The 25,256-nt window shown below is 45.1% G+C and overlaps 1 protein-coding gene across 15 annotated transcripts in view; it reads right to left on the reverse strand.

Moving 5' to 3' along the window:
* Positions 1-24,962, reverse strand: part of LOC119453828 (uncharacterized) — a 48,660-nt gene extending 23,698 nt beyond the window's left edge. For 3 of the 15 annotated variants that reach the window (XM_049668565.1, XM_049668566.1, XM_037715870.2), the window contains exons 1-10: positions 24,799-24,962; positions 17,412-17,473; positions 14,103-14,337; positions 8,660-8,718; positions 6,221-6,295; positions 6,016-6,090; positions 5,811-5,885; positions 5,606-5,680; positions 5,002-5,061; positions 4,365-4,403 (exon numbers count right to left, since the gene is read on the reverse strand). In XM_049668565.1, the coding sequence (XP_049524522.1) occupies positions 4,365-4,403; positions 5,002-5,061; positions 5,606-5,680; positions 5,811-5,885; positions 6,016-6,090; positions 6,221-6,295; positions 8,660-8,718; positions 14,103-14,337; positions 17,412-17,473; positions 24,799-24,820 (777 nt within the window). In that variant the 5' untranslated portion in view covers positions 24,821-24,962. The remainder of the gene's footprint in view (positions 1-4,364; positions 4,404-5,001; positions 5,062-5,605; positions 5,681-5,810; positions 5,886-6,015; positions 6,091-6,220; positions 6,296-8,659; positions 8,719-14,102; positions 14,338-17,411; positions 17,474-24,798) is intronic. The other 12 variants (XM_049668567.1, XM_049668568.1, XM_049668570.1 and 9 more) reach the window with 11 other exon arrangements.
* Positions 24,963-25,256: the final 294 nt, after the last annotated feature.

Genomic DNA, 25,256 nt, shown 5'->3' on the forward strand with positions numbered 1-25,256 from the left:
GAGAAAAACATGTTACGCTTATCCTATATTTCTTACATAAATGTAGCGCCGTTCCCAACTGTATGACCGCTCAACTCAGAAGCTTTTATATTATAAACGGCTGCTGTCAGTTAGCCAGTGCACTATCAAACAACCATAATGAAACAATGAAAGGAACGGCATGTCTCACATGCATGTAGAGATATGTGCAGATCTGTTGCGTTCGTTGAAGAAGATAAGTGTGGTACCACATGAGGCTCCCAATTTTAATGGGTTGCAAACATGGTGAGGCTGTCAAAAAAAGGTTTTCCTTGTCTGAATCAAGTTAGCAAATTTACAGGCTGCCCCAAAACTGCGTCTTTATATTGAATGATAGGTAGTAACTTGTTAAGCAGGACTTAGCACCCGTGCATTAATTCATTCTCTCAGGAACTGCGCTTCTGCGCAACAGCCACGCCTCTCCGACAGCACAATCATTCGGAATAACAGTTCTCAATTGCATCGGTCACTCACCGTGGTTTTGCCTGCTATGGATATTATTTCTGCGAATGAGAGTTTTATGTGCAGTATTCACTAATAAGCGTGTCACTGCAAACATGTGCACTTATTCCCCCCCCCCCCCCCCCCCCCAGTCGGGAGTTCTCACTTTTTCAATTAGTGCATTTAGAGTATTTATTTTTTCCCCTACATCGATATGGTCATTCTTCGCGCCACGCAGTTAATAAACCTGGCTTATTTCACTCTAATACTGTTTTCTTCGATCATTGTCCCTGATCAATATCCACCAACAAGAAGCACGCGTAAAATGACACGATATCAATAATAAAATTTTCTTAAGTAGCCTTCATGGTGCGGAGATACCAGTTACCTTTAGAAGACAGTGGTAAAAATAGCAGTTAACCTGGCTAAATCTACATTTGGTACCGGCCGTCAAGAGTCATGGGCACACCAAAGCATCTAAAACATTAAAAACATTTACTGCACAGACTTTCTGCGAGAAAAACTGGACGTCCACCAGCGTCCGCGCGCAGACGATGCGCTTGACAACGCCAGCAAAATTGAAGACGTCGCGTTGTATAATCCATGCCTCAAATATATATGTTTGGCAAAATGGTCTAAACATAAATTTGCAGTTGAAATAAAGCACTATTTTAAGAGTGTACCATGCTCAATCAGCCTCGGAGCCCGCAGCGAACGTTGAATATGCCGCGGAGCGCGTCATTGCCCCAATCCAGTTCGCTTGCAGCGCCGTCGCACAATTTTTCCACACGCGGCGCCTCAGTGGGAGAGCACCATTCGGCCCACTCAACCATTGTCTAGTACACTCTAGTTTAAACGGCTGATAAAACTACTACCACATTTTCCGGGCTATAACTCGCACCTTTGTATAAGACGCAGCCCCATCAAAACGGCAGTTTTTCCGGAAAAAAAAATGCAAATAAGTCGCACCGGTGTATAAGACGCACCTGTTCGTTCAGTAAGCGATTTAAAAAAAAATACAGTGATGTTTCACTCCGTGAATGCAGGCCACGCAAGCGTATGGGTGCCACATATTTCCACTCCAGGCGCATTTTTCCGTCGTGGTTGCCGCGAAGTCCAGGGGAGATAACATCGTCCCCACGAGTCGTATGTAGCTTTATGTACGAGTGAAAGCATGCAACGATGAGCCAAATCGCGCACAAGGGAGGAAAGCGGGAAGGCAGCGCGGGAGGAAGGGAGGGGCGGCTTGTATACTCTGGTAGCAACTGCGTAGTTTGCGCAGCAGCGTGCGCCGTATCTTGACAGCGATCTGCAGATGCGATGATTTCGGGGTCGGTCGAGTCACGGTCGGCCTGCCGTCGCCACTTGCGTTGCTACCCCGTCCTCGCACAGCACTCAGGAACTTGATCACGAGAAGAACGTGGCACCTCGATAGCGTGCACAGAACACGCGCAGCAATTAAGTCAACCAGCGCACCTCGCGTACGTGGCCATAACATCAAATCCCATTTTGATGGCAGTTTTTCCGGGGGGAGGGGGGTGAATGTACATAAGGGTGCGTTCTATGAGATGCACCGACGAAAAATTCAGAAAAAAAAAAAAACCCGTCTTATACACGGGAAAGTACAGTATATACGGCAATTCACATTAGGATCATTGAGGGCAGGGGCGCGATCGGAGATCGTTGTTCGGAGCGCGCGTTCAGTTTCGCCGTGAACGGTTGACCTAGGCCGCACCCCGCAAAATTGAACGCGCGCTCCAAACAGCGACCTCGACCGCGCCCCAGCAGTGGACTGCACGCAACTTTTTCATCAAACAGGTGGAACGTGCACGTCTGCGTGAGTGGTTCCGTTTCGTTTTTCTTTCTGACGATGTGTCGAGACGTTCTGACGGTAGTCGAAACAGGCAGCGACTCTGACAATCTTGTGGCGTTTCAGCGGTGGCCTTCAGTTTCGAAAACTTACGACTTCCGATATTACGAACTTCGAATAAAACGGACATTTTTTTGTCGTATTATCACGGTCCCTTGTAACGAGAGTCAACTGTATCTCTCTTTCTGTGTGCGTGTGCAGCGAAAATGGCACCATTTCATTGCAAAGCAGTGCCTGTTGCCGTATATAACCAAACCCTTGCTAGTTTTGTGCATTGCATAGCCAGCCTACAAAGCTCACGCTGTCAGTGCCGGGTCGCTTGCTGTACCGTATAAGCAAGTTTCCCGTGGTGTATTCGTACCCGCTCCGCTCGTGACCACGTGCACGGATACGGCGAGGATCTTGTTGATTCAATGCGGCAATGGTGAACTGCTTTCGTTACTGCAAGCAACGCACACTCCATGTCTCCGCGAAATTTTACTGCATATACAATGCGCCACACTGCAACCAGCAGCAAAAATATTCTTCGGCGCCCACCCCACCAAACATGCCAACGTCTCGTCTGGGCATGTGTTTGGATCTCGTCTGCACTACAGGATCGGTTTGGATTGCATGGCAATGTCCAAGCTGCAGATTGCCAACGCGGCCTTTGTTTCCCGCTAAAACTAGCATAACCGAGAGCAGCTCGTCGGCCGTTTTGGAGCAGCATGGCGAAATTTCAACAAATATCCCGATGTTGGCGCAGCCCGGCGCAAAAATACGAAATTGTATCAAAATTGCGCAATGCACGCAGCTGTTGCACCCCTGCACATAAATACCCAACATATCATGTCAGCTCACAGGCAACTCTCAAGCACACTGGTATGTTAATGGAATGATTAGGTATATTTAACAGATTTTTTGCTTTACTTTATTGTCTTTGATTCAGCCACTCAGTATGTGCCCATTCTTGGCCAATTTTCTGGAATGAACATGTCAGATTCCTAAATAAAGGTCATCGAACCAACCCAAATCAAACCAGCCTTCGTATAGGATCAAATAGGCATCACCAATACAGTCAAACCTCGTTATATTAAGGTTTCGTTATTTCAATAGGACTAAGATGGGTAAATAAAAATAGTTTGTTACATCACGAATTTCGTTAAATCGAGGTTCGTTATATCGAGGTGTGAGTGTATACAAAACTTCGCAAATCTGCGAAGAATGTCAGTAGTATCAACAGGGCCTCATTGAACAGGTATCAGAAGAAAATCGGAAAGAACAAAGAAAAGAACAAGGCATGGACATTAAATAAAAAAAATATTGTGAGAAACAATACACATGTACATATGTAATACGCACATATACGTGTGTATGTGTGCATTACTACATAACATGATACGCTGAGGGACACTTACAAAAATAGCAAGCTAATGTTAATTCAACTGGAATTATTGTTTTTTGCCTGGCTGTTTTTTTTGTAAGAGAAATGAATTAAATTGATTGTTTGTATTAGAACATTGCATTTTTGCGGACTTACATTATCACTTGAACCCTCAAAAATTGATTGTGGAACCCTGGATGGTGACAATTGTTCATGCAAAATAAGCCTGGTAAGTCTATAATCAGACCATTGTTTTGGAAAGTAACATAAATTTTAATTCCTACATATGCAGAGTAAGCAAGGTGGGTAAAAACCAAGCAATGGCAGTACGTAATCACTGGGCATTCTAAACTGCACCATGAATAAATGGTAAAATATAAAGCCATCTCGTACTTGTAAAGTCGTGCGCAATCTGTCCTCTGCGACTGCCGTATTTGTATCGTATTTTCAGACTATAGAACACCAATTTTAGGGCCCCAAAGCGAATCGAACTTTCCATCCCAGAGCCAATGCTGGCAACCAGATTAGCGATAGGCAAAACATGAAATGGGAAAAAGAAGCAGGAACTGAAATGAAGCTATATTAATTTTAAGTTTAACCAACTGGTACTGTTGATATGCTTCATTTACTGTTGTACACCTTCAGGAGCAGACGAACAGGCCTACAACTTACCTGAGTGGAGACAGGTGTGGTTGATCTTTCAGATGGTTTCTGAAAAAGAAAAAATATATATATATATATATATATATATATATATATATATGCTATTTAGCCATCTCACGTACACTAGAATAAGAAAAAATAACACCAGCAGCTACAGTCATCTAGAGACGCTAGCATCCCCCCCCCTCCCCAATACCACCATGGCATGATTAGAGGGGGGGGGGGGGGGATGATTGCACAGATGTCATCTTCACGTGCATAAGCACCTTCGATGATTCCTTTTGCCTTTTGCTGAACAGGCCACTGCGCTGCCTTCCAGTCGTGCTTTGATCATTCACCATTGGCGAAAAGAATGCAGGCTTCTGCTTTGAATAGGTAAGAACAGGCTGCATACTTACTACAACTCAGATACTGGCTGACATCCCGAGTCAATGCCCGCTGCCTTAAAAAGCACAGCTTACAATTTTTGTGGAGGCTGCTTTTAATTTCCAGGCAGATGCAACTTTTTTTAACAGAAACCTACACATTCATGGTTGCATGACAATCAACACCGTGTGGATTTTCTTATAAAAAAAAAAAGAAAATTGTTACTATTGTTTCGTTGCACCAGTTTGTGTCGCAGTGCTTGGTTTTAGCCATAACTTACCTGCACTGTTTCAACAGGTGCCAGGCTGGTACCAGTAGATGGGCTCTTAGAAGTGATGTCCTGCACACAATTCCATAAAGTATAAAGGCCATGGAATGGCATGCTCACGCACTTACGAGCACATTGATTGCCACTCGTTCCACACTGATTTCACTGACGTGGCAGAGTGCAAGTGAGTGACAAAAAGCGTGACAGAACAGGAGTATGAACGGTGTGAGTAGTGGTGAGGTTGAGTAGACATGAGTCAAGAAAAGGACTGAGTGCACGAAAACATGAGTACCAACGAAAGTCAGCGACACTGAGTTTGAGTGGAAGAGAGTACGAACTTGAGGAAGTGCTGGTGTGAGTGGACTTGAGTGGAAGCATCAAAAGGGTGCCAGTGAATAAAAGCAAGCGTGAACACGAGTAAGTGTTAGTGAGTGGGCAAGTGAGAGCGAGAGTGAGTGCGTATTGTTATTGAGAATGAGCGAGTATCCACTTATTTTGCCGACCTGTGACAGAGACAGTTGGATTAAGCCTATAAACGTCATAGATGCAAATCGGAAGGAGCAATTCAAAGCCTGCTAAACCAACTGCTTTTAAAAAGCAGAAGCTCACAACTTACTGGTACGTGATCACTCCGTGCAGCCAGAGGCGATGACACCTCCTTCCTCGTGTTGTTGAGGGATGGAGAAAGGCTCTGTAACATACCACACACATCGCAGCTTGTATCAGGTGCTCACACACTAATTGTTAGCCGTAAATGATGGTCACTAAAATAAGCATACACGCGGTGCAATTTAGTGAGAAGACAAAGGCTCACAACTTACCGGTACGTGATCACTCCGTGCAGCCAGAGGCGATGACACCTCCTTCCTCGTGTTGTTGAGGGATGCGGAAAGGCTCTGTAACATACCACACACATCGCAGCTTGTATCAGGTGCTCACACACTAATTGTTAGCCGTAAATGATGGTCACTAAAATATGCATACACGCGGTGCAATTTAGTGAGAAGACAAAGGCTCACAACTTACTGGTGCGTGATCACTCCGTGCAGCCAGAGGCAATGACACCTCCTTCCTCGTGTTGTTGAGGGATGCAGAAAGGCTCTGTAACATACCACACACATCGCAGCTTGTATCAGGTGCTCACACACTAATTGTTAGCCATAAATGATGGTCACTAAAACAAGCATACACACAGTGCAATTTAGTGAGAAGACACAGGCTCACAACTTACTGGTACGCGATCACTCCGTGCAGCCAGAGGCGATGACACCTCCTTCCTCGTGTTGTTGAGGGATGCGGAAAGGCTCTGCAACATACCACACACATCGCAGTTTGCATCAGGTGCTCACACACTAATTGTTAGCCGTAAATGATGGTCACTAAAATAAGCACACACGCGGTGAAATTTAGTGAGAAGACAAAGGAACAGTCTTTGCACTAACTCTCAGCCTGTTTGTGCAGTGAAGAAAGAAGAACCAGAAACATGCTTTTTTACATCACAAGCAGCAGGCACACCAATCTTATTTGGCAAATCACCTGGCACAACAAGAACACATTTCAATGCACAGCACAACCACCACCAAAACCGTCAATCTGCACAAACCTACCAGCAGCTCCTCCTGGATTGACTACTGCCATGTCATTGCTATTCCCTTTTGAAATGGGAAGAACAAAAGCATTCAGTATAAATGCCATCACAGCCATCAAGACCAAATAATCACACTGTTGTACTATATTACACAAACTGACAGATCAAGCAACAAGAGAGGTTGCACCACATGTACATAGAATGCAGTACAGGAGAAATTTGCAGTGCCAAGCTGTTTATAAACAAGACTACTATGTCGCAAATGTAACTACATTTGAATTTCCCAGGCCAAGTAAAATCAACTGTAAAGACGCATGTGTGTCCCCAAAGAAATTATACATACAGCTGGCTAATTACTACTAGAAATGGCATGTGAAACTAAAGAAGCAACCTAGAGAGACAAAATGTGCAGCGTCACAAGACGACAAAAAACATATGTGCTGCAACCTATGTAAGTAGGGTTTGCATTTTTGAAATCATCTGATTAAAGCCAGAAGAAAACTTGCTGGTAAAAATATTTATTTTGATTCATCCCAAAAGCTACAAATTTTGGGGCCTTCATTTATGATCATGTGACTGCCGTGACCACATTCGAGAAAACACGTCTGAGAAGCTGAAGGTATTTACCGTGACAACTTCTCGCACAGCCTGCTCATCAGTTGCCATGCAACTATAGGTGCTGCTTAGTCGATGAAATGAAGCATTTGCGACAACATTTGCACAGACATTGCATGCTCGACATTCCGAATGAAAAGAAACACTCTGAAGTCATCAACCGCTTTTGAGATTACTACGCTGCTGTGACGGAAAAGCCGAGCTGTGCCATGCAGCAATATGCATCACGACTAACGCTACAACAGTAAGTCATTTTGGTACAGCGCTCAGGTCGTGAAACCAAACTGCTAACTCAGGAGCTGCAAGCAGCATTTGACAGGTGTGAGCAGATGTTTGCTACTGTTTTACTACTGGGGCACAACACTACTTTGCTGGCAACACAGTTAGAATATTAGGTGTACGCTGTAGAAGAAACAGTTGAACTCCTACATTTCTGGAGGACGCATGTCTGGGAGTGGCCTAACCTTTCATTTTCGATGTACCATATTTTCCGGTGTATAAGACGTGTTTTTTTTTCTCTGAATTTCTTGTCGGTGCATCTCATAGAACATGCAGTGCGACTTATGTACTTATGTAGCTATACTTCAATTTTCTCTGTTGCAATCAAGCATGCTTTGGAGCTACAGATCAAAATAATACATAGTTGAATAACAATAAATAGACTGAAAAATTCTGAATTTCAATGCGCCGTAAAAGTCAGCTTGTATAAATGTACTCTAATTTTGTCCAAAAATAAACTCCAGAAATGTGGAACTTTATCTATAAGACATATAAACTGAGTTAAAATGCCTTTTTATATTTGCTAGCAGAAGCAGAAAGCTGCCTAGTCATATGAAAACAGCCACTTATGAGTCATACGAATGCAAGTTCAAAGCATCGTGTTTTAAATATGCTATTAAAGGACAAGTGCAATGAAATACCATTTTGCCTAAATTGTTAATAATTCAGCAGTGATTACCGAAGCAATCTTGGTAAAGCTGCAGGGCTCGTAATTATGTAATTTTCTTATTAGGAGCCTTTAAATAGCACCTGAATTGACAATGCATGCAGCTGTTGGTTAGCAGATATGATTTAAATTCCAGCATGTTGCTTCTGAGATATTACAGCGCACCAAAGGTGACATCGAATCTCAGAAGTCATGCCAAGGGACTGTGTCTTCCAAGTCGTGTCACTTCTGGTGAGGCAGAAGTGATGGGTGACTGGTGGCATTTTGAAAAATTTTGTATATCAAAAACATCTACTTTTGCGAGACTTTTGAGGCGGATTCATTCGTATTTAAAATGTAACATTTTGCAGGTAGAGTGCACTTACACTATGTGAAACTAGGCCTTATTTATGCAGCCAAACATTCTATTGTAGTTGGCCTTTAAAAGCTAACTAAGCCATCTTAAAGCAAGCCTCACCCTCAAATAGTTCCATAACAAAGCTGTTCTAAGGTATAAAGCTTTAGATGAAGAAAAATATTACCATTTGGGTCTTTCCCCGTGGCTTCGTGCCACCTATCCCAAAGTGCGCCAGGAGGAGGTCTGTAAATTTATGAACACTGCATGTAAAATTTGTGTTTTATAAAAATGATCACCTTATTTCTGTGCACAGGCAATACCATTACTGCACAAAGAAGCACAGGCTCAAAAAGCAGACATGACAAGCAGATTGTATAAAAATCACGAGGCAGCTTTTCATAACATTACTACCTCAAGCCATTGGAAAACTTCTCTTGTGAGCCTTCTCTTGAACAGAGGAAAGCACAGCTTTTGTCAAAAGCATACAGGCCACTCTGGGTCTTCACCACACATGTCGTTTGGCTGTGCGGTGTGGTTGCCGCGGTGCTCTTGACACTCTACACCTCTGGATGGTGAGCCTGAGAGTTCTTTTCATTCCCCAGGGCGCTGAAAGATATGGTATGTGTACCATGGCAACTCACTAAACCAGCCTGAAGTCAGCTCGGTGTTGCAGGCAATGTAGCCTGTCTACTTTTGACGAAGACTGTACCACCTGTTTTCACCTCATCTAGGCAATGCTGCAGCCATGAAATAGGTCAACTACTACATGCTTTGTCTCCCGTCTAGGTGCCTGTGAAGATTGTCGCTAGCAATTTGTGTCACCTGAAAGAAACCTACTGTTTCTTTCTGCTCATATATCCTTCAGGCCCAATTGTACATGCAGGGTTCGTACAGGTTTCCAAGGCATAAATTCAAGGATATTCAAGGACTTTCCAGGACCTGTCACAGGTTCTTCAAGGACTCAAAGTGGCATCCAAAGTAGGATTTCTTTACTCTAACATTTTCAAATATGACTAGTTTTACTGCACTTACAATAAATAAATGTATGCCACAATTATAATAAAAATGTCTAGCATTGATAACTTCTCAAGATCACAACACAAAATGAAGACTTGCAACAGTGACTGAGATTTCACCAGTATAGGCTGGGTAAAGTTCACCAAAAATATTCAAAACATTCAGCATAGGGTTCTTGCACTAAAATAAAAAATAAATGTATATGCCAATGATGTTAATAATGTCTAGCCTTGATCACTTTGCAAGTTCACAACAATACCGAAAAAAAAAGTTCACAAAACAGAATGAATGCTCCCAACAGCTACTCTGACTTCTCCAGTATTAACTGCGTGAGTTTACCGAACATTTCCAAACCATTCAGTGTAGTCTTGCTACACGTCCATTATATTATAACAAATAGACGTATATGTATTGCAATTTTGTAAAACACGTCTTGTCTTGATGATTTCTCAAGTCCGCAATATTAAAAGTTAACACAACGAACACTCACAACAGCTGCTCAGGCTTCTGCAGGTTAATTAAACATTTTCAAAACATTCAGCATAATGTTATTGCATTTATACTATATTATCATAAATAATATTACAACAAACCTCCACCTAAAGGCACAAAGGCACTGAGCATCAGTGGTGAAGCTGCTCCACTATAGCTCTCTTTAGCTTCACTAGCTTCACCTCGCGCACAAGTGGGAAAGGCAGACTGACGGGCGAGGAGTGAAACGAACGATAGGGTGAGAAAAGCAGCGTAAACACTGCCAGCCGAACCAGCACCAAAGCGCAGCACGGGTCTCGCTCTGTTCACTGTTTAACGCGGTGAAGTCTTATTTTTTCCGTACAGTTCTTCAAAACGGAACCATGTCCCTCGCACCGGCGTATTGTTTCTGAAATGGGGAGTTTGTCAGATCGACGCTGATCTACCACAGAAAGGAGGTTGCAATGTCGATATCAGCGTGCATTCCTCACGAAATTCAAGGATTTTCAAGGAAGGAAAAAAATTCCAGGACTATCAAGGATTTCAAGGACCTGTACGCACCCTGACATGCCACGATAAAACCTTATAATCTGAAGCACTAAGGAAGATAAGTACTATGTTTAAAATGCTTCACGTGTATCTTAACCCTTTTGCTGCCAACCCCGAGCTGTACTCGTCACACGAGTTTGTACCAATATCGCCAACAAAGAGTCAGACTCGTCCGGCCCGATTTTCCGCTCCTTCCGCCGCCAAAGACGTATCACGGTCGTCAATTGCTTTGCTTGCAATTTTTAATACTAGATGACGGTAGTTGTCTATGAAAAAACGCATTTCGTGCCTTTCAAGCGTGTTTTAAGCCTGGCAACAGTCATTTTATAATGGCTTCGCAAGAAGACTGCCATTGGCAGCGATGCTCTAAGAAAAAGAGGTGCTTCTTGGAGCAGTACAGAAAGCAGCGTTAGTGACGGCATGGAATTTGTGTCAGACAGTGGTTCGAACGTAGTCTTCGAACGTAGAGCGACGGCGATGACGACGGTGACGCACTGAGCAGTGCACATGTGTGGCAGCGCATGAACACCGATAACCCGCCACCTGCGCCTCCGCAGTTTCCCTCTCTTCAGTGCCCGGAGTCTTGCAGTAGCCCACTGACGAGAATGATATGCTCGGCTCGTTTCATGTATTTTTTGACTGGGGCATCACTGGCCTAATCGTCACGGAGATGAACCCTTCTGCGGCAGCACACTTTGCTAATTTCTGTGCTAATTCTAAACAGAAATCAATGATGTAACATATATTTTCAGAATCAGAATTGCATGAAAAAAATTATGACTACTTAAAAAAAATAGGCGACTTTGGTACGTTTTTCGGAAGTTAAATTGGCAGTTAAAGCATTAAGGCAGTTCTTAATGGAACCTCATTACAATATTTATTTATATGTATGTGCCAAGTGTGCTGAGAAGAGATACAAGCTTTAATGATATGCTGGAGATGCTACTGTGCCAGCGAAAACATTTGCTAGATCGACATACGCTTGTTTGCTGCGACAACAGCACATCAGTACATAATGGGTTCCCGTCTTTTGTTGTTTTTCACAACAATTTCCACTGGTGCAATTTCTTGTGTGACTCAAGGTTTTCGAAGCAACATAGCATAAAACACTAAATATTGTCCCTACATGTCAAGTATTTTTTATTAAGGTGTTCAAATGTGGAGTCCATATTTGTGGATGCAACAAGACTCACGGAAAAGTTAAACATACCTAATTTGTACTACTCCTGTATGTTGTCATTGATGCCAAAGATACAATCAATTCGCAAAATCTAAATTTTCAACACACAAATTACTCGGCCCGTGCAGGGGATATAACACGTTTTTCAGCTTTTTCGAATTGCCTTTTGTTGAGATTTAATCTGATGCTGCAACCACTGAAATTTATTTGCTTGGTGTTTCTAGCGAAGGGTTAAACTTAGGGGTGTGCTAATATTCGAAAAATAGATATTCGAAGATGTTCGAATATTTGGTTGGATACGAATATTCGAACCAAATTCAATATATTGTTGGCTGTCCGGGAGCAAACACGGCTCTTAGCATTTGCTTTTATCTAATCTAAGAATACTGAGGCGATTTTGTGCCGAGTTCTGCGATATTTTCATGCTGCTAGCGAAATTTTGCCTGTAAAGCACACTTGGCCACTAAATATAAAAACTTTGCGGGAAAGTTAGCCTTTCAGTAGCAAGGGGCATGTGTTTGAGGACAGCGAAGGTGCACTCTCCTGTTTTTTTACAGTGAAGCTGTTAAGGGCTCAGTCTCCAATGGTCATGTCCGTGTGTAGAAAAAAAACTCTCATTGGCTCGAGCATTTTATGTTGTAAGAGGGTGCAGATGAAAAGGAGAACGGGGAGGGGGGGTAGACGTAAGTTGTGCCGTCCAATACTTGCTTTAGAGGGGGAGAGCGTGAGGCGCGCCAACCACTGTACGAAAAAAACTGGGTCAACGGAGAAGTGGGGTGCGAGAGGAGTTCATGTTAGCGTCGGTTGTCTATACGGAGCTTTGGTCAAGGACTCTTGTCTGGGAACGTCATAGAAAAGCTTGAGCAACGCGCTAGGACCGCCGCCGCCCGTGGACGCCGAGCCAGTTCTTTCAGAGCCAGGCATTGTATAGCCATCGTCTAAGTATTAAAAAATACCCCATTGTGCCACTCAGAGCCGGCACCCAATCCTCTTTCCCGAGCAAGTAGCGCAAGGGTCGGTTTACCATTGTGTAGCCAAATTAAACATAGCATTACCCAATATAGCTAAACCCCAACATAGCAAATCCCACTAGAGCGCCAGCTTTGCTGGACTTTCGTCTTCACAGGGTGGAAGGGCTCCGACTTGTATTTTTTATTGCGATAGCAATTATACGAACACTCCAAGCGTATTTCTGCCGTCGGCGCTGCTGTGAGGTTCCGTATAAAGTCCAAGGGCGATAAATCGTCACCGCACACCGTATGTGTGCGAGGGACCGTCGCTCGAAAGGCCGTGGGGCAATGGGAGGGAGGGGGGGCGACGTCGTGCTGCAGCACCTACGGCTCAAGGGGAACTGGCGACTCAGTCTCGCACGTGAAAGGAGGAAAGCAGGAAGGCAATGCGAGAGAGAGGGGGTGCGTCTTCTACTCTGCCCGCAACTGCGCACTTGCACTTTGAGCCATCCAATATGGCCTGGGCCGCCTAGCCACGTCGGAACTCCGAGTAACTAGTAGATGTACGAGATGTCAAAGCAGCGTCTGCAACGAAGCTCACGGTAGTTCGCCTCAAGTTAGCTCAACCTGCTTGAGGGAAGTCGTCAGATCTAGACTCCCGGGAAACCCAGCCCAGCAATCGCATCCACCTCGACAAGATCGGCTCTCCAGCATTCTTCGGGAAAGCTCTGCGCACCGACTGCTGCTGCCCGGCCACACATATGACATCGTTGTTTTCTTTTGAACTTCGTTTTAGTCAATTACTGTCAAGTGTATCCTTGTATATTTGATCCACACCTGCTTCAAGTTTATATCCACCGTTAATTCCTCGTAATATTTATTTGTCTTCATCATTGTCTTATATTAAGTTCAGGTGTGTTAGTCTCTCTTGTGGCTTTTTATTATTATTTTATTTCATTAATTTGTGTATATTTATCAGCTGATACATATCTTGTTTTTTTGTTTACTTGCGACTCTGACTCTTTCACTGTGTTCGCTCGAGTACGGAACGACCAACCGACTTGTATACCCCGTCGATCGACTTCGCGCCGACGAATGGGTGACAGCCGTGACAACAATGTAAATCCAATGTTCCAACATAAATTTACACAACTTGCTAATAAATGCACGTGCATATCATTATTCGATATTCGAAGCTAAGTATTCAAATCTGATTCGAAAATTTTGATATTCGCACACCCCTAGTTAAAATACAATGCAACAAATAGGTCAAACATAAAAATGTAGGATTATCTGTATGCAACCTTCAAGCAGGTAAAGAAAAGAAGGCGATTCGTGCACATTTTGTCTGGAATTCGCTTGCTATGGCCACCAGACATGCAAAGTTGCATTACTATCCTTTTAGTCATGAAACAACTTCAAGGTGTCTTATGAAAAGAAAACGGGCAGCTGGGTCATACCAATTTTCTCTGTCAGCAGCTGCTGCAGTTGGGCATTTTTCTTTTTTTCTTCTGCAAGCTGTGCTTGCAGCCTCACGTTTTCTGCTTGCTCCTTTTCTGAGAGATGCTCTTCAATTGGTTCTTCATCGCTTTCATCAGTCGAGCTGTGCCGCCGCTTCTTCAACGGAGTTCTCTCTTTTACGGCTCTTGCACTTTGCCTCACTTTCTTTTTTTCCAGCCGACGCACCGTAAGCTCCTACAAAATAAGTAATGCGTTAGAAGACTGGCACAGAAACTGAGAATCAAGAAAAGACTGGCTTCTGTCATCTGCTGTCCTAGTGCACTTTTTAAAGTAGTGACCAGAAAATTGTGTGTCCTGCTTTTCTTGCTTTTTCAGGTAGCCGTTGACACCTTAATTGCAGTATGAAGCCTCACTTGTTTGAGAGAACCACAATTAAGTAACTAAGCACATATTATATGACTTGTTCAAAATGCATGTCAAGCGCAATGTGGTTTTGGATGAGAAAGAGATGTATCATCACTGAAAGCAGAGGCGGTGGTCGGGTGGTGTCACAAGCTAGCCAGTCAGCCTGGTGTGGTGGTTGAAAGCCATACAATGACTATGTCATTGAAAACTTCCAAATTGGTCTGCTCTTGGAAATGCAGGTGGACACACTCTCCCTTCTTGCTCTGTCGAGCGCTTAATGGACTCGGATTCTGGCAGCACGAACATACAGTGTCAGTGGTATCTGGTACCATGAGACTAACGTAACTACAGTATAGACCACTTACAACGTAACCGCTTATAGTGCAGGACCTGATATAGTACGGTCTTTTCAGACTCCCGTTAATTTTCTCATAGCACTCCATGTATACGCATACCGCTTACCGTGCAGCAGTGTGAGACAAAATACCGGTTATAATGCGGCTTCCACGGGAAAATCTCGCCGACAAGTGCGGCAGCGAGCACACTTATCAACAAGGTGCGTGCTCCCGGCCGGTGTATACATTATTCAATGGAATCAAACTCTCGTTAATTCGGACTTATTTGGCCACACATCGGTTAATTTCGACTACTTTCGGAGCTCGGTGAGCGGGGAGTGTCGCAAATGTGCGACGCAAGAGAGCAAGAACGGCGCTAACGTCCAACCGAAACGAAGCGGCGGAGTCCGCATCGCCACAGCCATCAGTTGAAATCGTACGCGAATGACAGCGACGCCAGAACACTTCAAGCCTATTTGTGCCTTTAAAGCCTGTATTCTTGCGTTTACCGCTGCGCATAACACCGCGTTGGCCGCGGGCTTTCGTAACTGCGTAGTCGTCATCCACGATCGCGTCGATAGCGGCCGCGGTTTTCTCTGCAGCGGTTGCGGCGAACAGTAGTTTCGTTTTTACTCGGCACGCACGTCGGCCGCGTACCTAAAAAACTGCGTAGTCGCTATCGATGATCGCATAGATAGCGAACGCGGTTTCGACTGCGGATGTTGCAGCGAATGGTAGTTAATTCGTACAGACTTGGTGCGTGCGTCGGGCGCGTGCCTTCAGCACTGCAAAGTCGCCGTTCATAATCGCGTCGATAGCGGTCACGTTTTTTTTCCGCAGCGGTTGCGGCAAACAGTTGTTTTGTTTTGGCTCGGTACAAAGCTGTCATACTTGAAGAGCACTGGCTACATCGCGATTGTGTTTTCGCCAGCTCACTGGCGAAAACGTAAACGCGATGTGCGCGCGATAGTACAAAGCGTGTCTACATGCTTGGTGTACATGTTTTGCATACGTGCAGGGCTTGAAAATCGTTGTGTTAGTTATAGTGCAGTACCGCTTATAGTGCAGACATTCGCGACTCTGGCGACTTACGTTATAAGCGGTCTACACTGTAGTTATTTTTTGTCACATTTTTGTCACATAGTGCAATTACTTGGTTGACAACTATCTAAAGCAATAAAAATAAGACAAACTTTCTTTCAGCATTCCTTTAAAGTGTGTAAGCTAATTAGGAGTGCCGGCAACAAATGATGCACCAGTCTACAGCCAGATCAGGTACACACACTTTTCAAGTAAGGTAATAAATGTGACGTGCATTACAGAAGCAGCGTGGAGACATCAAACGGCAATGCGCCAGATATTTTCCTCATCCAGTAACCGTCTGGCGCTAAAACTGTAAGGGTACGGCCACGCTAGCGACAAGAACGCGCGCGTCATGCCGCGCGCGGCAATAGCGGCACGAATTGGAGGTTTTGCAGCGTGCCGCGCCAAATGGGTTCGAGACCCATTTCTGCGGCTAGTGCCGCGTATCGCGAGATGAATGACCAATCAAGAGCGTCGAGGCTGACGTCACGGAGCCATGGCAACAGGACCGCCGCCGCTCCGCACCAGCTTTCCAATCAACGATCAGCGTCTCTCGCGGTTACATAGAAGGATTTGTGGACGCTGTCCGATCGTGCCCTTTTTGCTCACGGTCATTGCGGATTCCGAGAGAGCGCGAGATCTTATCGCGCTGCCGCGTGGCGAGACGCGCTTGCCACGGTGGCCTCGCGGCAAGGCGCTGGCAACTTGCCGCTCGCGGCATGACGCGTGCGTTTTTTGCCGCTAGTGTGCCCGTACCCTAATGCAAACATCCATCTCTAGGAAAGATTCAGACACAGTGATGGGTGGCATACTAGAGACATATTCACAACTTCCACAGGCACAGCTGGAAATAAGGCACAGGTTTTTCACTGTGCCAGTGGCCCTTCAACATGCAAGTTCCAAAGATGCCATACCACCTATGGTGGCGATTCCTAAAGGCCTCCTCACTAGGCCCCAGTGAAAATTTGGTTATCCACTGAAAGCTGTAGAACGCCATCTAAGAATTGTTTCTTCAAAATAATTTTTAGCAGGTCCATTAATGGAGGAAATAGAAGAAATTGAATGCCCTGTTACGACACCGCTAGAAGGCAAGTGTCACTGCCAACGGAGACACTCTTTCCCTCTGCCTCTAGTAGTGCACCCAAGCCATGTTGCTTCCCTGTCTTTTACCATAAAGGAGCTGAGGGATGTGCTGCGGCATTGTGCCGTCCGCATGGAATGATTAGTCATGGTGAGAGACGAAACAGGCACTCCGAAAAGGAATTTATGCGTGTCACCCCAATTCTCTTGCTCGGAGCAGGCTCAGAGCTAGAGAAAAGGAACGCAGCATCTGGTTTTAAACCTTGGCTGTTTTTGCGCAGCTGTAATATTTTGCAGACATGATCGTCAGTACGCCATGTATATGATACGCTGCAATATTTGTTTAAAATGGCCAGACCTGGTGAGGGGCCCATTAAAGCAATGAAGTGAATTATACTACAGTACCTGCTCTTCTGGCTGATTGTCCCCATCAGATTCCAAGTCAAGAACAAGATCTTTCTTTAATGCTGTAAAATACAAGAAAAGTAGCTCGTCACATGTTTTCTAAATACAGATGTATCAGAAAGGAAGAGACACTCACTGCCTGACACAGGGTTCATATAGAACATTCAACTCAAAACACAAGGACAATTCAAGGATTTCAAGGGATGGCGAAACAAACCTTATTTGTACAAATAACATTGGAAAATAGTGAGATCTTCTACTTCGTAGCTGTAAGAAATTGCAGCCAGCTAGTTGCCAAGCAGAAGACAGGCTTCAAAGCTGACTTTCCTATTGTAATGATGTCATTCAGCTTCTAGCATGATCATTAGTAGTGACCGGTTTCAGCTGAAGATATCGCTGCAATAAATCCAAATGGCTGAAACTTACTTCCCGCCAGGCATTTGCAGAGCCTATGGCTCGGAAATGGAGCCATGATGGCTGCAGTGTAAGCCAGCTAGGAAAAAAAAACAAAAAACATTGTGGTCTGGCGTGGTCATTTGGTCTGGCTTTGTCTAGCTCCGCGATGCAATGGCAATTTAAACTGGCCTGTCATTGGTGGCTGTGGACACACCATATTGCATTGCTTAACGACCCTCTGGAAAGAAAATATCTAGGACTGCTTCCCTAACAGACAGTGCCCATACCATAGTCGCAATGCAGAGTGTTACTTTGAACGCTCAAATGTCGCACCTAACTCCAGTTTTCAAGGAATTCAAGGAGCACACTTATTTTCAAGAAGTTTTAAGGGCCCTGTAATCTCTTTTTCCAAATTCAAGGGTTTTCAAGGAGGTGTACACAGCCTACTGACATCACGCACTGGACCAATACTATCGACACCTCACCATGGCTGTTGTATTCAGCTCATGAGTGACCTTACAAGTCTTGCTGCAAGTTGTGTCCCCTAGTGCCGCTACACTTCAACCATAACATATAAGAAAGAAATTCACACAAACGCATGTCTCCCATAAAATATGCTACATAATATAAGCCTTAAAAATACTGCATTCAGTTGAGTCAACCCTCAAGTCACATGTTACAGCATGAACAGGCAGCATTAATTGATTGTATTCCTGGCACTTAAGAATAAGAACATTCTCACATTAAATATTTTCATTGGTGGGAATATCCTTCAGTGTTTTGGAGCAGCCATTGGAGCAGGAAAAACCTACTTTTGGAGCAAATACTCCCGTGTATGGAGTAGTCCATGTTGTCGATGGCAATCTGCCAATAACCGAAGCGAAGGTATCGATGAAAAACATGTCGCATTGCGAAGGCAACCCAAAGTGTTGTCAATGCATGGAAGTGGATAGACATCTTTCTTTGTGACCTTGTTTAGATGTTGATAATCTACGCCGAATCTGTCTTTCTTTTTACCAAGACAACAGGAGAAACCCATGGACTCGACGATAGTCTAATAATGCCTTATGGTAAGCCGATGCTTGCCTCTGCTTTGCCGGTCTTTCTTGCTGCACCTTTCTGGACGCTCATCCCCGGAAGACCGACTGATGCAGCTACCGGAGGTGACGCTGCATTGGACCGCCAACCTGCAAATTCTCTTCTTACCCCGCTGACGCATCAGAACCCACTCACCATTGAAGCACGTGCCCTACCAATTACAGCCCTGATCAACGCCAGTGGACACATCTCCGTCCATGAGCGTTGATCTCCGAATTCAGCTGAAGAAAGTGCTCACACCTGCCGAGTTCTGCGTTGTACAGGTCGCCAACGGAGGAACTACCACCGTGGTGGGAATGTGTGCAGCCTGTGTGGCCATCAGTGGTCGTCACACATCTCTTTCACGTACTTGACCACTGCCCTCACGACATCATCCTCGGCCTTGATTTCTTGTTCACCCACACTCAGCTATTGTCGTACAGCTTGACTTGCCTAATTATATCAACCTTCCCGACACAGTGCAAATCCAGCTCTGCTGCGCTGACTTTGTTCGTCCGCCACCGCAAGCACTGACCTGTGTACCGGATGGTGACTATGTAGTCCCTCCCTCTGCCAGTGCCTGTCAAAATGCATCTCTTTACCACGCACTTCCACTAAAATTGATACGGGTAGAGATAGAGACTAATGAAAATGTATTTGCTATTTACAAGCTAGCTTTGGGCGCAGCCAGTATAATGGATACTCTAGCCTAAAGTCCCTAGACTTCCTGCTCTTTTTTAAGTAGCGACATCTACTCCGTCGGCCGCCAACGACCGCTGCTATCTACGCTGCTCGCAGCAGCGTGCAAGTGAATGCGGGTGAACAGCGTTAGGAAGAACATGGCTGCTGGAATGAGCGCCGCCCAATGAGATTCGTCGGCGGTACTTCAAAGCTTGTCGCTACTTAAAAGAAAGCAAAAAGAAAAAATCTAGGGACCTTAGTCTAGCCTAGCAGCACTGCGTTGTCTTCTCTTTCCCATTGAGGATTGTCGTCTTCATTGGTCATTCTGCTCGTAGCACCGTGACAATACTGTGACCATTCAATTACGATTATGCCGCCCTTGTCAGACAGTCGCTATCAGGCCTCCATTGTCAGACTGCGTCCCTCCAGCTTCGTCATCTGACTCTTGTCGTGCTGTCCTTTAGTGATACAGTCATTGTCATGCCACTGTCATCATCCCATTGCTGTCATGCCGTCGTCATCATACCACCTTCGTCGATCCATTGACGTCATTTCTTGTTCTCACTCTATCGTAATCATGCTGCCATCATTCAGTCATAATTATGCTGCAGTTGTTATGCCATTGTTGTTACTGTGCCATCGCGACACAGACGCTATCATGCATCCATTGTCATATTGCAGTCATCATGCTGTCTTGGTCTTGCCACTGTCTTCAATCCTGTTTCATCTCATTGTTGCCACATCGTCGTTATACCATCGGGATAAATTAAGAATCGATATCTCATGGCCGCTATACCATTGTTATACACATTTGACGTTCAATTGATATCATTCTTTTTTCGGCATTCCATTGTCACTGCGTCGTATGTCGGTGTCATACAGTCCTCATGCCTCCATGCTCATGGGCAACCTTGGCAACTGAGGGCCATAGCAAAGTGGGACGATATTGGAGTGTGTGACATAGCCCACAATCCTGTTTCATCTCATTGTTGCCACATCGTCGTTATACCATCGGTATAAATTAAGAATCGATATCTCATGGCCGCTATACCATTGTTATACACATTTGACGTTCAATTGATATCATTCTTTTTTCGGCATTCCATTGTCACTGAGTCGTATGTCGGTGTCATACAGTCCTCATGCCTCCTTGCTCATGGGCAACCTTGGCAAGTGAGGGCCATAGCAAAGTGGGACGATATTGGAGTGTGTGACATAGCCCACAATCCTGTTTCATCTCATTGTTGCCACATCGTCATTATACCATCGCGATAAATTAAGAATAGAGATCTCATGGCCGCTATACCATTGTTATACACATTTGACGTTCAATTGATATCATTCCTTTTTCGGCATTCCATTGTCACTGAGTCGTATGTCGGTGTCATACAGTCCTCATGCCTCCTTGCTCATGGGCAACCTTGGCAAGTGAGGGCCATAGCAAAGTGGGACGATATTGGAGTGTGTGACATAGCCCACAATCCTGTTTCATCTCATTGTTGCCACATCGTCATTATACCATCGCGATAAATTACGAATAGAGATCTCATGGCCGCTATACCATTGTTATACACATTTGAAGTTCAATTGATATCATTCTTTTTTCGGCATTCCATTGTCACTGCGTCGTATGTAGGTGTCATACAGTCTTCATGCCTCCATGCTCATGGGCTACCTTGGCAAGTGAGGGCCATAGCAAAGTGGGACGATATTGGAGTGTGTGACATAGCCCACAATCCTGTTTCATCTCATTGTTGCCACATCGTCGTTATACCATCGGTATAAATTAAGAATCGATATCTCATGGCCGCTATACCATTGTTATACACATTTGACGTTCAATTGATATCATTCCTTTTTCGGCATTCCATTGTTACTGCCGGTGTCGGTGTCATACAGTCCTCATGCCTCAATGCTCATGGGCAACCTTGGCAAGTGAGGGCCATAGTAAAGTGGGATGATATTGGAGTGTGTGACATAGCCCGAGAAACAAAGTCTCAGAAATACCACTATGCGTGTTAAATAAACGTGACCTCAATAATATGGTTTGTCACTACATTGCTCGATTGCTATTCGCATTACCGTTGCAAGATGAGTTCTGACATAATTGCTTTCTTTCAACATTTTCTTTTCGAGTTCCCAATGTTTCCAACAGACACTCTCTACACTTTCCCCAAGCGAAATTCCTTCCCTGCATTCTCCCATACCGGAGCCAGAGGATTGCGTGATGAATACGTCACAGGCCCCGCCTTCTCTTTAAATCTCTCGCATTTTTTTCTGCGCAGTGCACTTCTGGTGACAGTCTTGGGCGCAAGCTGTTTTATTTGTCTCGTTTTGTGCAATGCACGATTTTGCATGCCCTGCACAAGAACACCTGATTAGCGGTATAAATCAGTGTCACAGTCATGACCACTGAGGCAGACGCAAGCAGATCAAAGAGCACGACTGCATTGGAACCCGGTAGAAAATGGCAGATAGTTCCATTTTCCGCGCACTTGACTGCACGACGTGGGAACAAGTAACGATATGGAAGTACGTCCCTCTTGCTATGGCACGGAGTAAAACAAAGACTCGCAGACATTCGATTGGTAGGTTTTATTATTTCTCTAAAACTGAAATCGTTTACTGAAGCAACAGATCAAACAAATAAGTGATGGTGCCTTGAATAATTCTACAAGTCATGTGTCACTGCGAATGACGTCACAGCATTGGAATTTACGTAGGCGCACTTGCGTGATTGACGTCAGCTCTCCGGCTGGGAGCACAATGCCCAGAGAAGGGTGCACGGTGTTGGGGTTGAAATTTCAGCTCTTTTAGCGATGTGAAGGGATTGAATACTTTGCAGACACGATTGCTAGCTTGCTGTGTATGCAATGCCCTTGTCAGCTCAAAATGGCCAGACCTGGTGAGGGGCCCTTTAACAGCCACTTTCTACCATGTTCATGTCTTTTTGCGTTACATCTCAGTGTATAATTTCCTCAGCACTAGTGCACAGTGCCGTGCAGGCCACCACTTGGTCCTTCTGTTGCCTTCCACTTGCGTGTGCTGTTTTCAGCACTCATCCTCTGTGCATACTTTGCACAAGGCTGCTTCACTCCTCAAAACGTCAAAGCTGAGAGGCACCTTAATTGCATAACCATCATAGTGCCAAACGAGACTCTTAACATGGTGCGTTCCATTAATGCTAGCGATGCTTAGAGAGTTCCGTCCATCAAGAAGGTGCTTATTTTTACTGCAGCCCTGTTCCAGGTCAGTGTTGCTGTGTTGCAGAGAAAGAAGTGCTTTTATGGAGCTTAGAAACCAGGGGATAACTGAATGCCTGTTACAATGGATACGCATGCAACATACTTTCTGATATAACAGACTATTGTTTTCTTAGTTTGGTCTGCCTATATTATTAATGCAACCAATTCCACTTTTAACAGACCTGGCTATAATGGGCTATCAGCTACAACAGACACATTTTGGGGCAAATACAATACCCAAGTCAGACGAACAAATTTAGTGACACTTCGAGCAAAGAACTTTGCCTTGCTGAGTGTCATTTTGGCAGCGTGGTGCTAGACGGCCAAACAAAGTGTCATTTGGGATGGATGGCAATGACCATCTATGAAGTCATAGAGGTTGATCTGATTCTTGGCATTTTGAGTTTGAGAAACGATTACTGTTTTCTTATGAAATGATGCTTATGTACAACCTCAGCCATCAAAAATAGAAATACTATAACCTCCATCAATACATCTATTCGTTTCCCATTGGCACATCTAACCAATACAAGCGAGAACATATCCAAGGTCCACAAGGTCAAAATGGCAGAATCTGTTGAAATTAGATGTTTCTAGCTTTTTGTTTTTTACGAAAAAGTAATCTTTGAAGTAGTGCTTACTCTGCTGTGAGTATTTATGTATTTGACGTATTGCTATCGAGGCTACACACTTCAACGCAGCAAAGCGAGTTCCTTCAATTAACACGCTCGCAATGCAACAGCAAGTACGTGTTACTAAACCTCCTTTCCCTCTGACTGCCTGCAAGTGTCACTAAATTTATTTGTCCGTCTGACTGTGGCAGTACATTGTTGCGGCGATGCGTGGAGTGGCCGCTTGCGGAAATTGCGATAATGCTATTTGTCTTAAGGAACGAATACACCATCGACAAGTTTACCGCCGGCGGAGTTTTCGTGGCGACCACGCAAGCGGACCACCGCTGTCGGTTCAGTGCCGAGCGAGCGCCGAAGGTGCCGCTTAGAGCACTGCACGGGCCGATTTTTGTGGCCCGGGCCCAGCCCGGGCCCGTTTTCACATTGGGTGGCCCACCCGAGCCCGATCAAAACTTTTATGGTGAGACCCGGGCCCGGCCCGGGCCCGGAAATAATCTACGTTACCCGCCCGGCCCGGCCCGCCACCCCTTTACCTTAAGCCCGAGCCCGGCCCGAGCCCGACTCGAAACCGGCCCGAACCCGGCCCGAGACCGAAAAATACATGTTTTTCAGAGTTGAGAAGCCCGAGAATAACTCGCAGAAAGCCCGAGCCCGGCCCGGGCCCGCGTCAAAAAACCCGAGCCCGGCCCGGGCCCGGGTCAAAAAGCATACGCCGAGCCCGGCCCGAGCCCGTGAAAAAACTCCTCTACCCGGCCCGGCCCGTGGGCCGGGCCGGGCCCGGGCTTTCGGGTAAGCCCGAGCCCGTGCAGTGCTCTAGTGCCGCTAGCACTAACCATCTTCGAAGGCGAAGCCATAGCCGACGGCGCTCAAAAACAACCGCTGACGATTACAAAATGCTCCGTTCTGAGCCCTTTTTTTTTAATTTCTCGTCGCATCAATTTGCACAAAAATAGGCATGCTGATAATCAGGACGTCCTGTCTGCGAGGCACGTGGTGCGGTCGAGGCGTGTTGCATGCAGTGCAGCGGCGGCCAGACGCGGGCTCCGAGTTGAACGTGCCTCGTACAGCGGCTGCCGTTCGTGCCAACGTTTATAGATACTTTTTGAAAAAGTATCTACAAACGTTGGTTCGTGCTACAGGTGTGACAGTGGTCGCGACTTGCCTTGAAAGATAAAATTTGTACTACCGGCACGGGACAGAACTTTTGCAGCTAATCGGGGCATTTTGGCACAGTTGTTGCACGTAACTGACAGAGCATGAACCACGGTTCAAAACGAAGTCATATTATAATAATAATAAAAAAAAAAAAAAACGTGTAGTAGTCAGCAACACGAATAAATAGAGGACACTGCTTACCTTTCAGCCTACAGAGCGCCATCACGCATCAGCCCTCGATGTGTAAAACCTTTTTTTGATCAGGCAGTCTCAAAGCCAGCACAGAAAACACCTGTCAGCATGACCACCTAACTAAATGTAACTAGTACACTGAATTATGGTTACGGTTGGCGCGTAAAAAATTGGATTCCGTTGGATTCTGTCGGCTAGCTTACTGGATTTACTGCTACGAACGAATGCAGCGGCCCCACCGGCGCCACGCTTAAATTTAAATTTGGTTAAAAGAGCACTGGCACCGTAATTTCACAAAAGACGGTAAAAGCAGCGAATTCGACCTGTCGAATTTGCGAAGTTCATTATGAACTTCTTTCAACTTGACTTCGGCAACGGTAATGCGATGACACATCGCGATTACATCCTTCGGTTAAGATCGCTGCGGAGCGCGCGCGTCAGAGCAGCCGGCTCGGTTGCGTGCAGCG

The sequence above is a fragment of the Dermacentor silvarum genome, chromosome 5, assembly GCF_013339745.2.
Source record: "Dermacentor silvarum isolate Dsil-2018 chromosome 5, BIME_Dsil_1.4, whole genome shotgun sequence".
NCBI lineage: Eukaryota > Metazoa > Arthropoda > Arachnida > Ixodida > Ixodidae > Dermacentor > Dermacentor silvarum.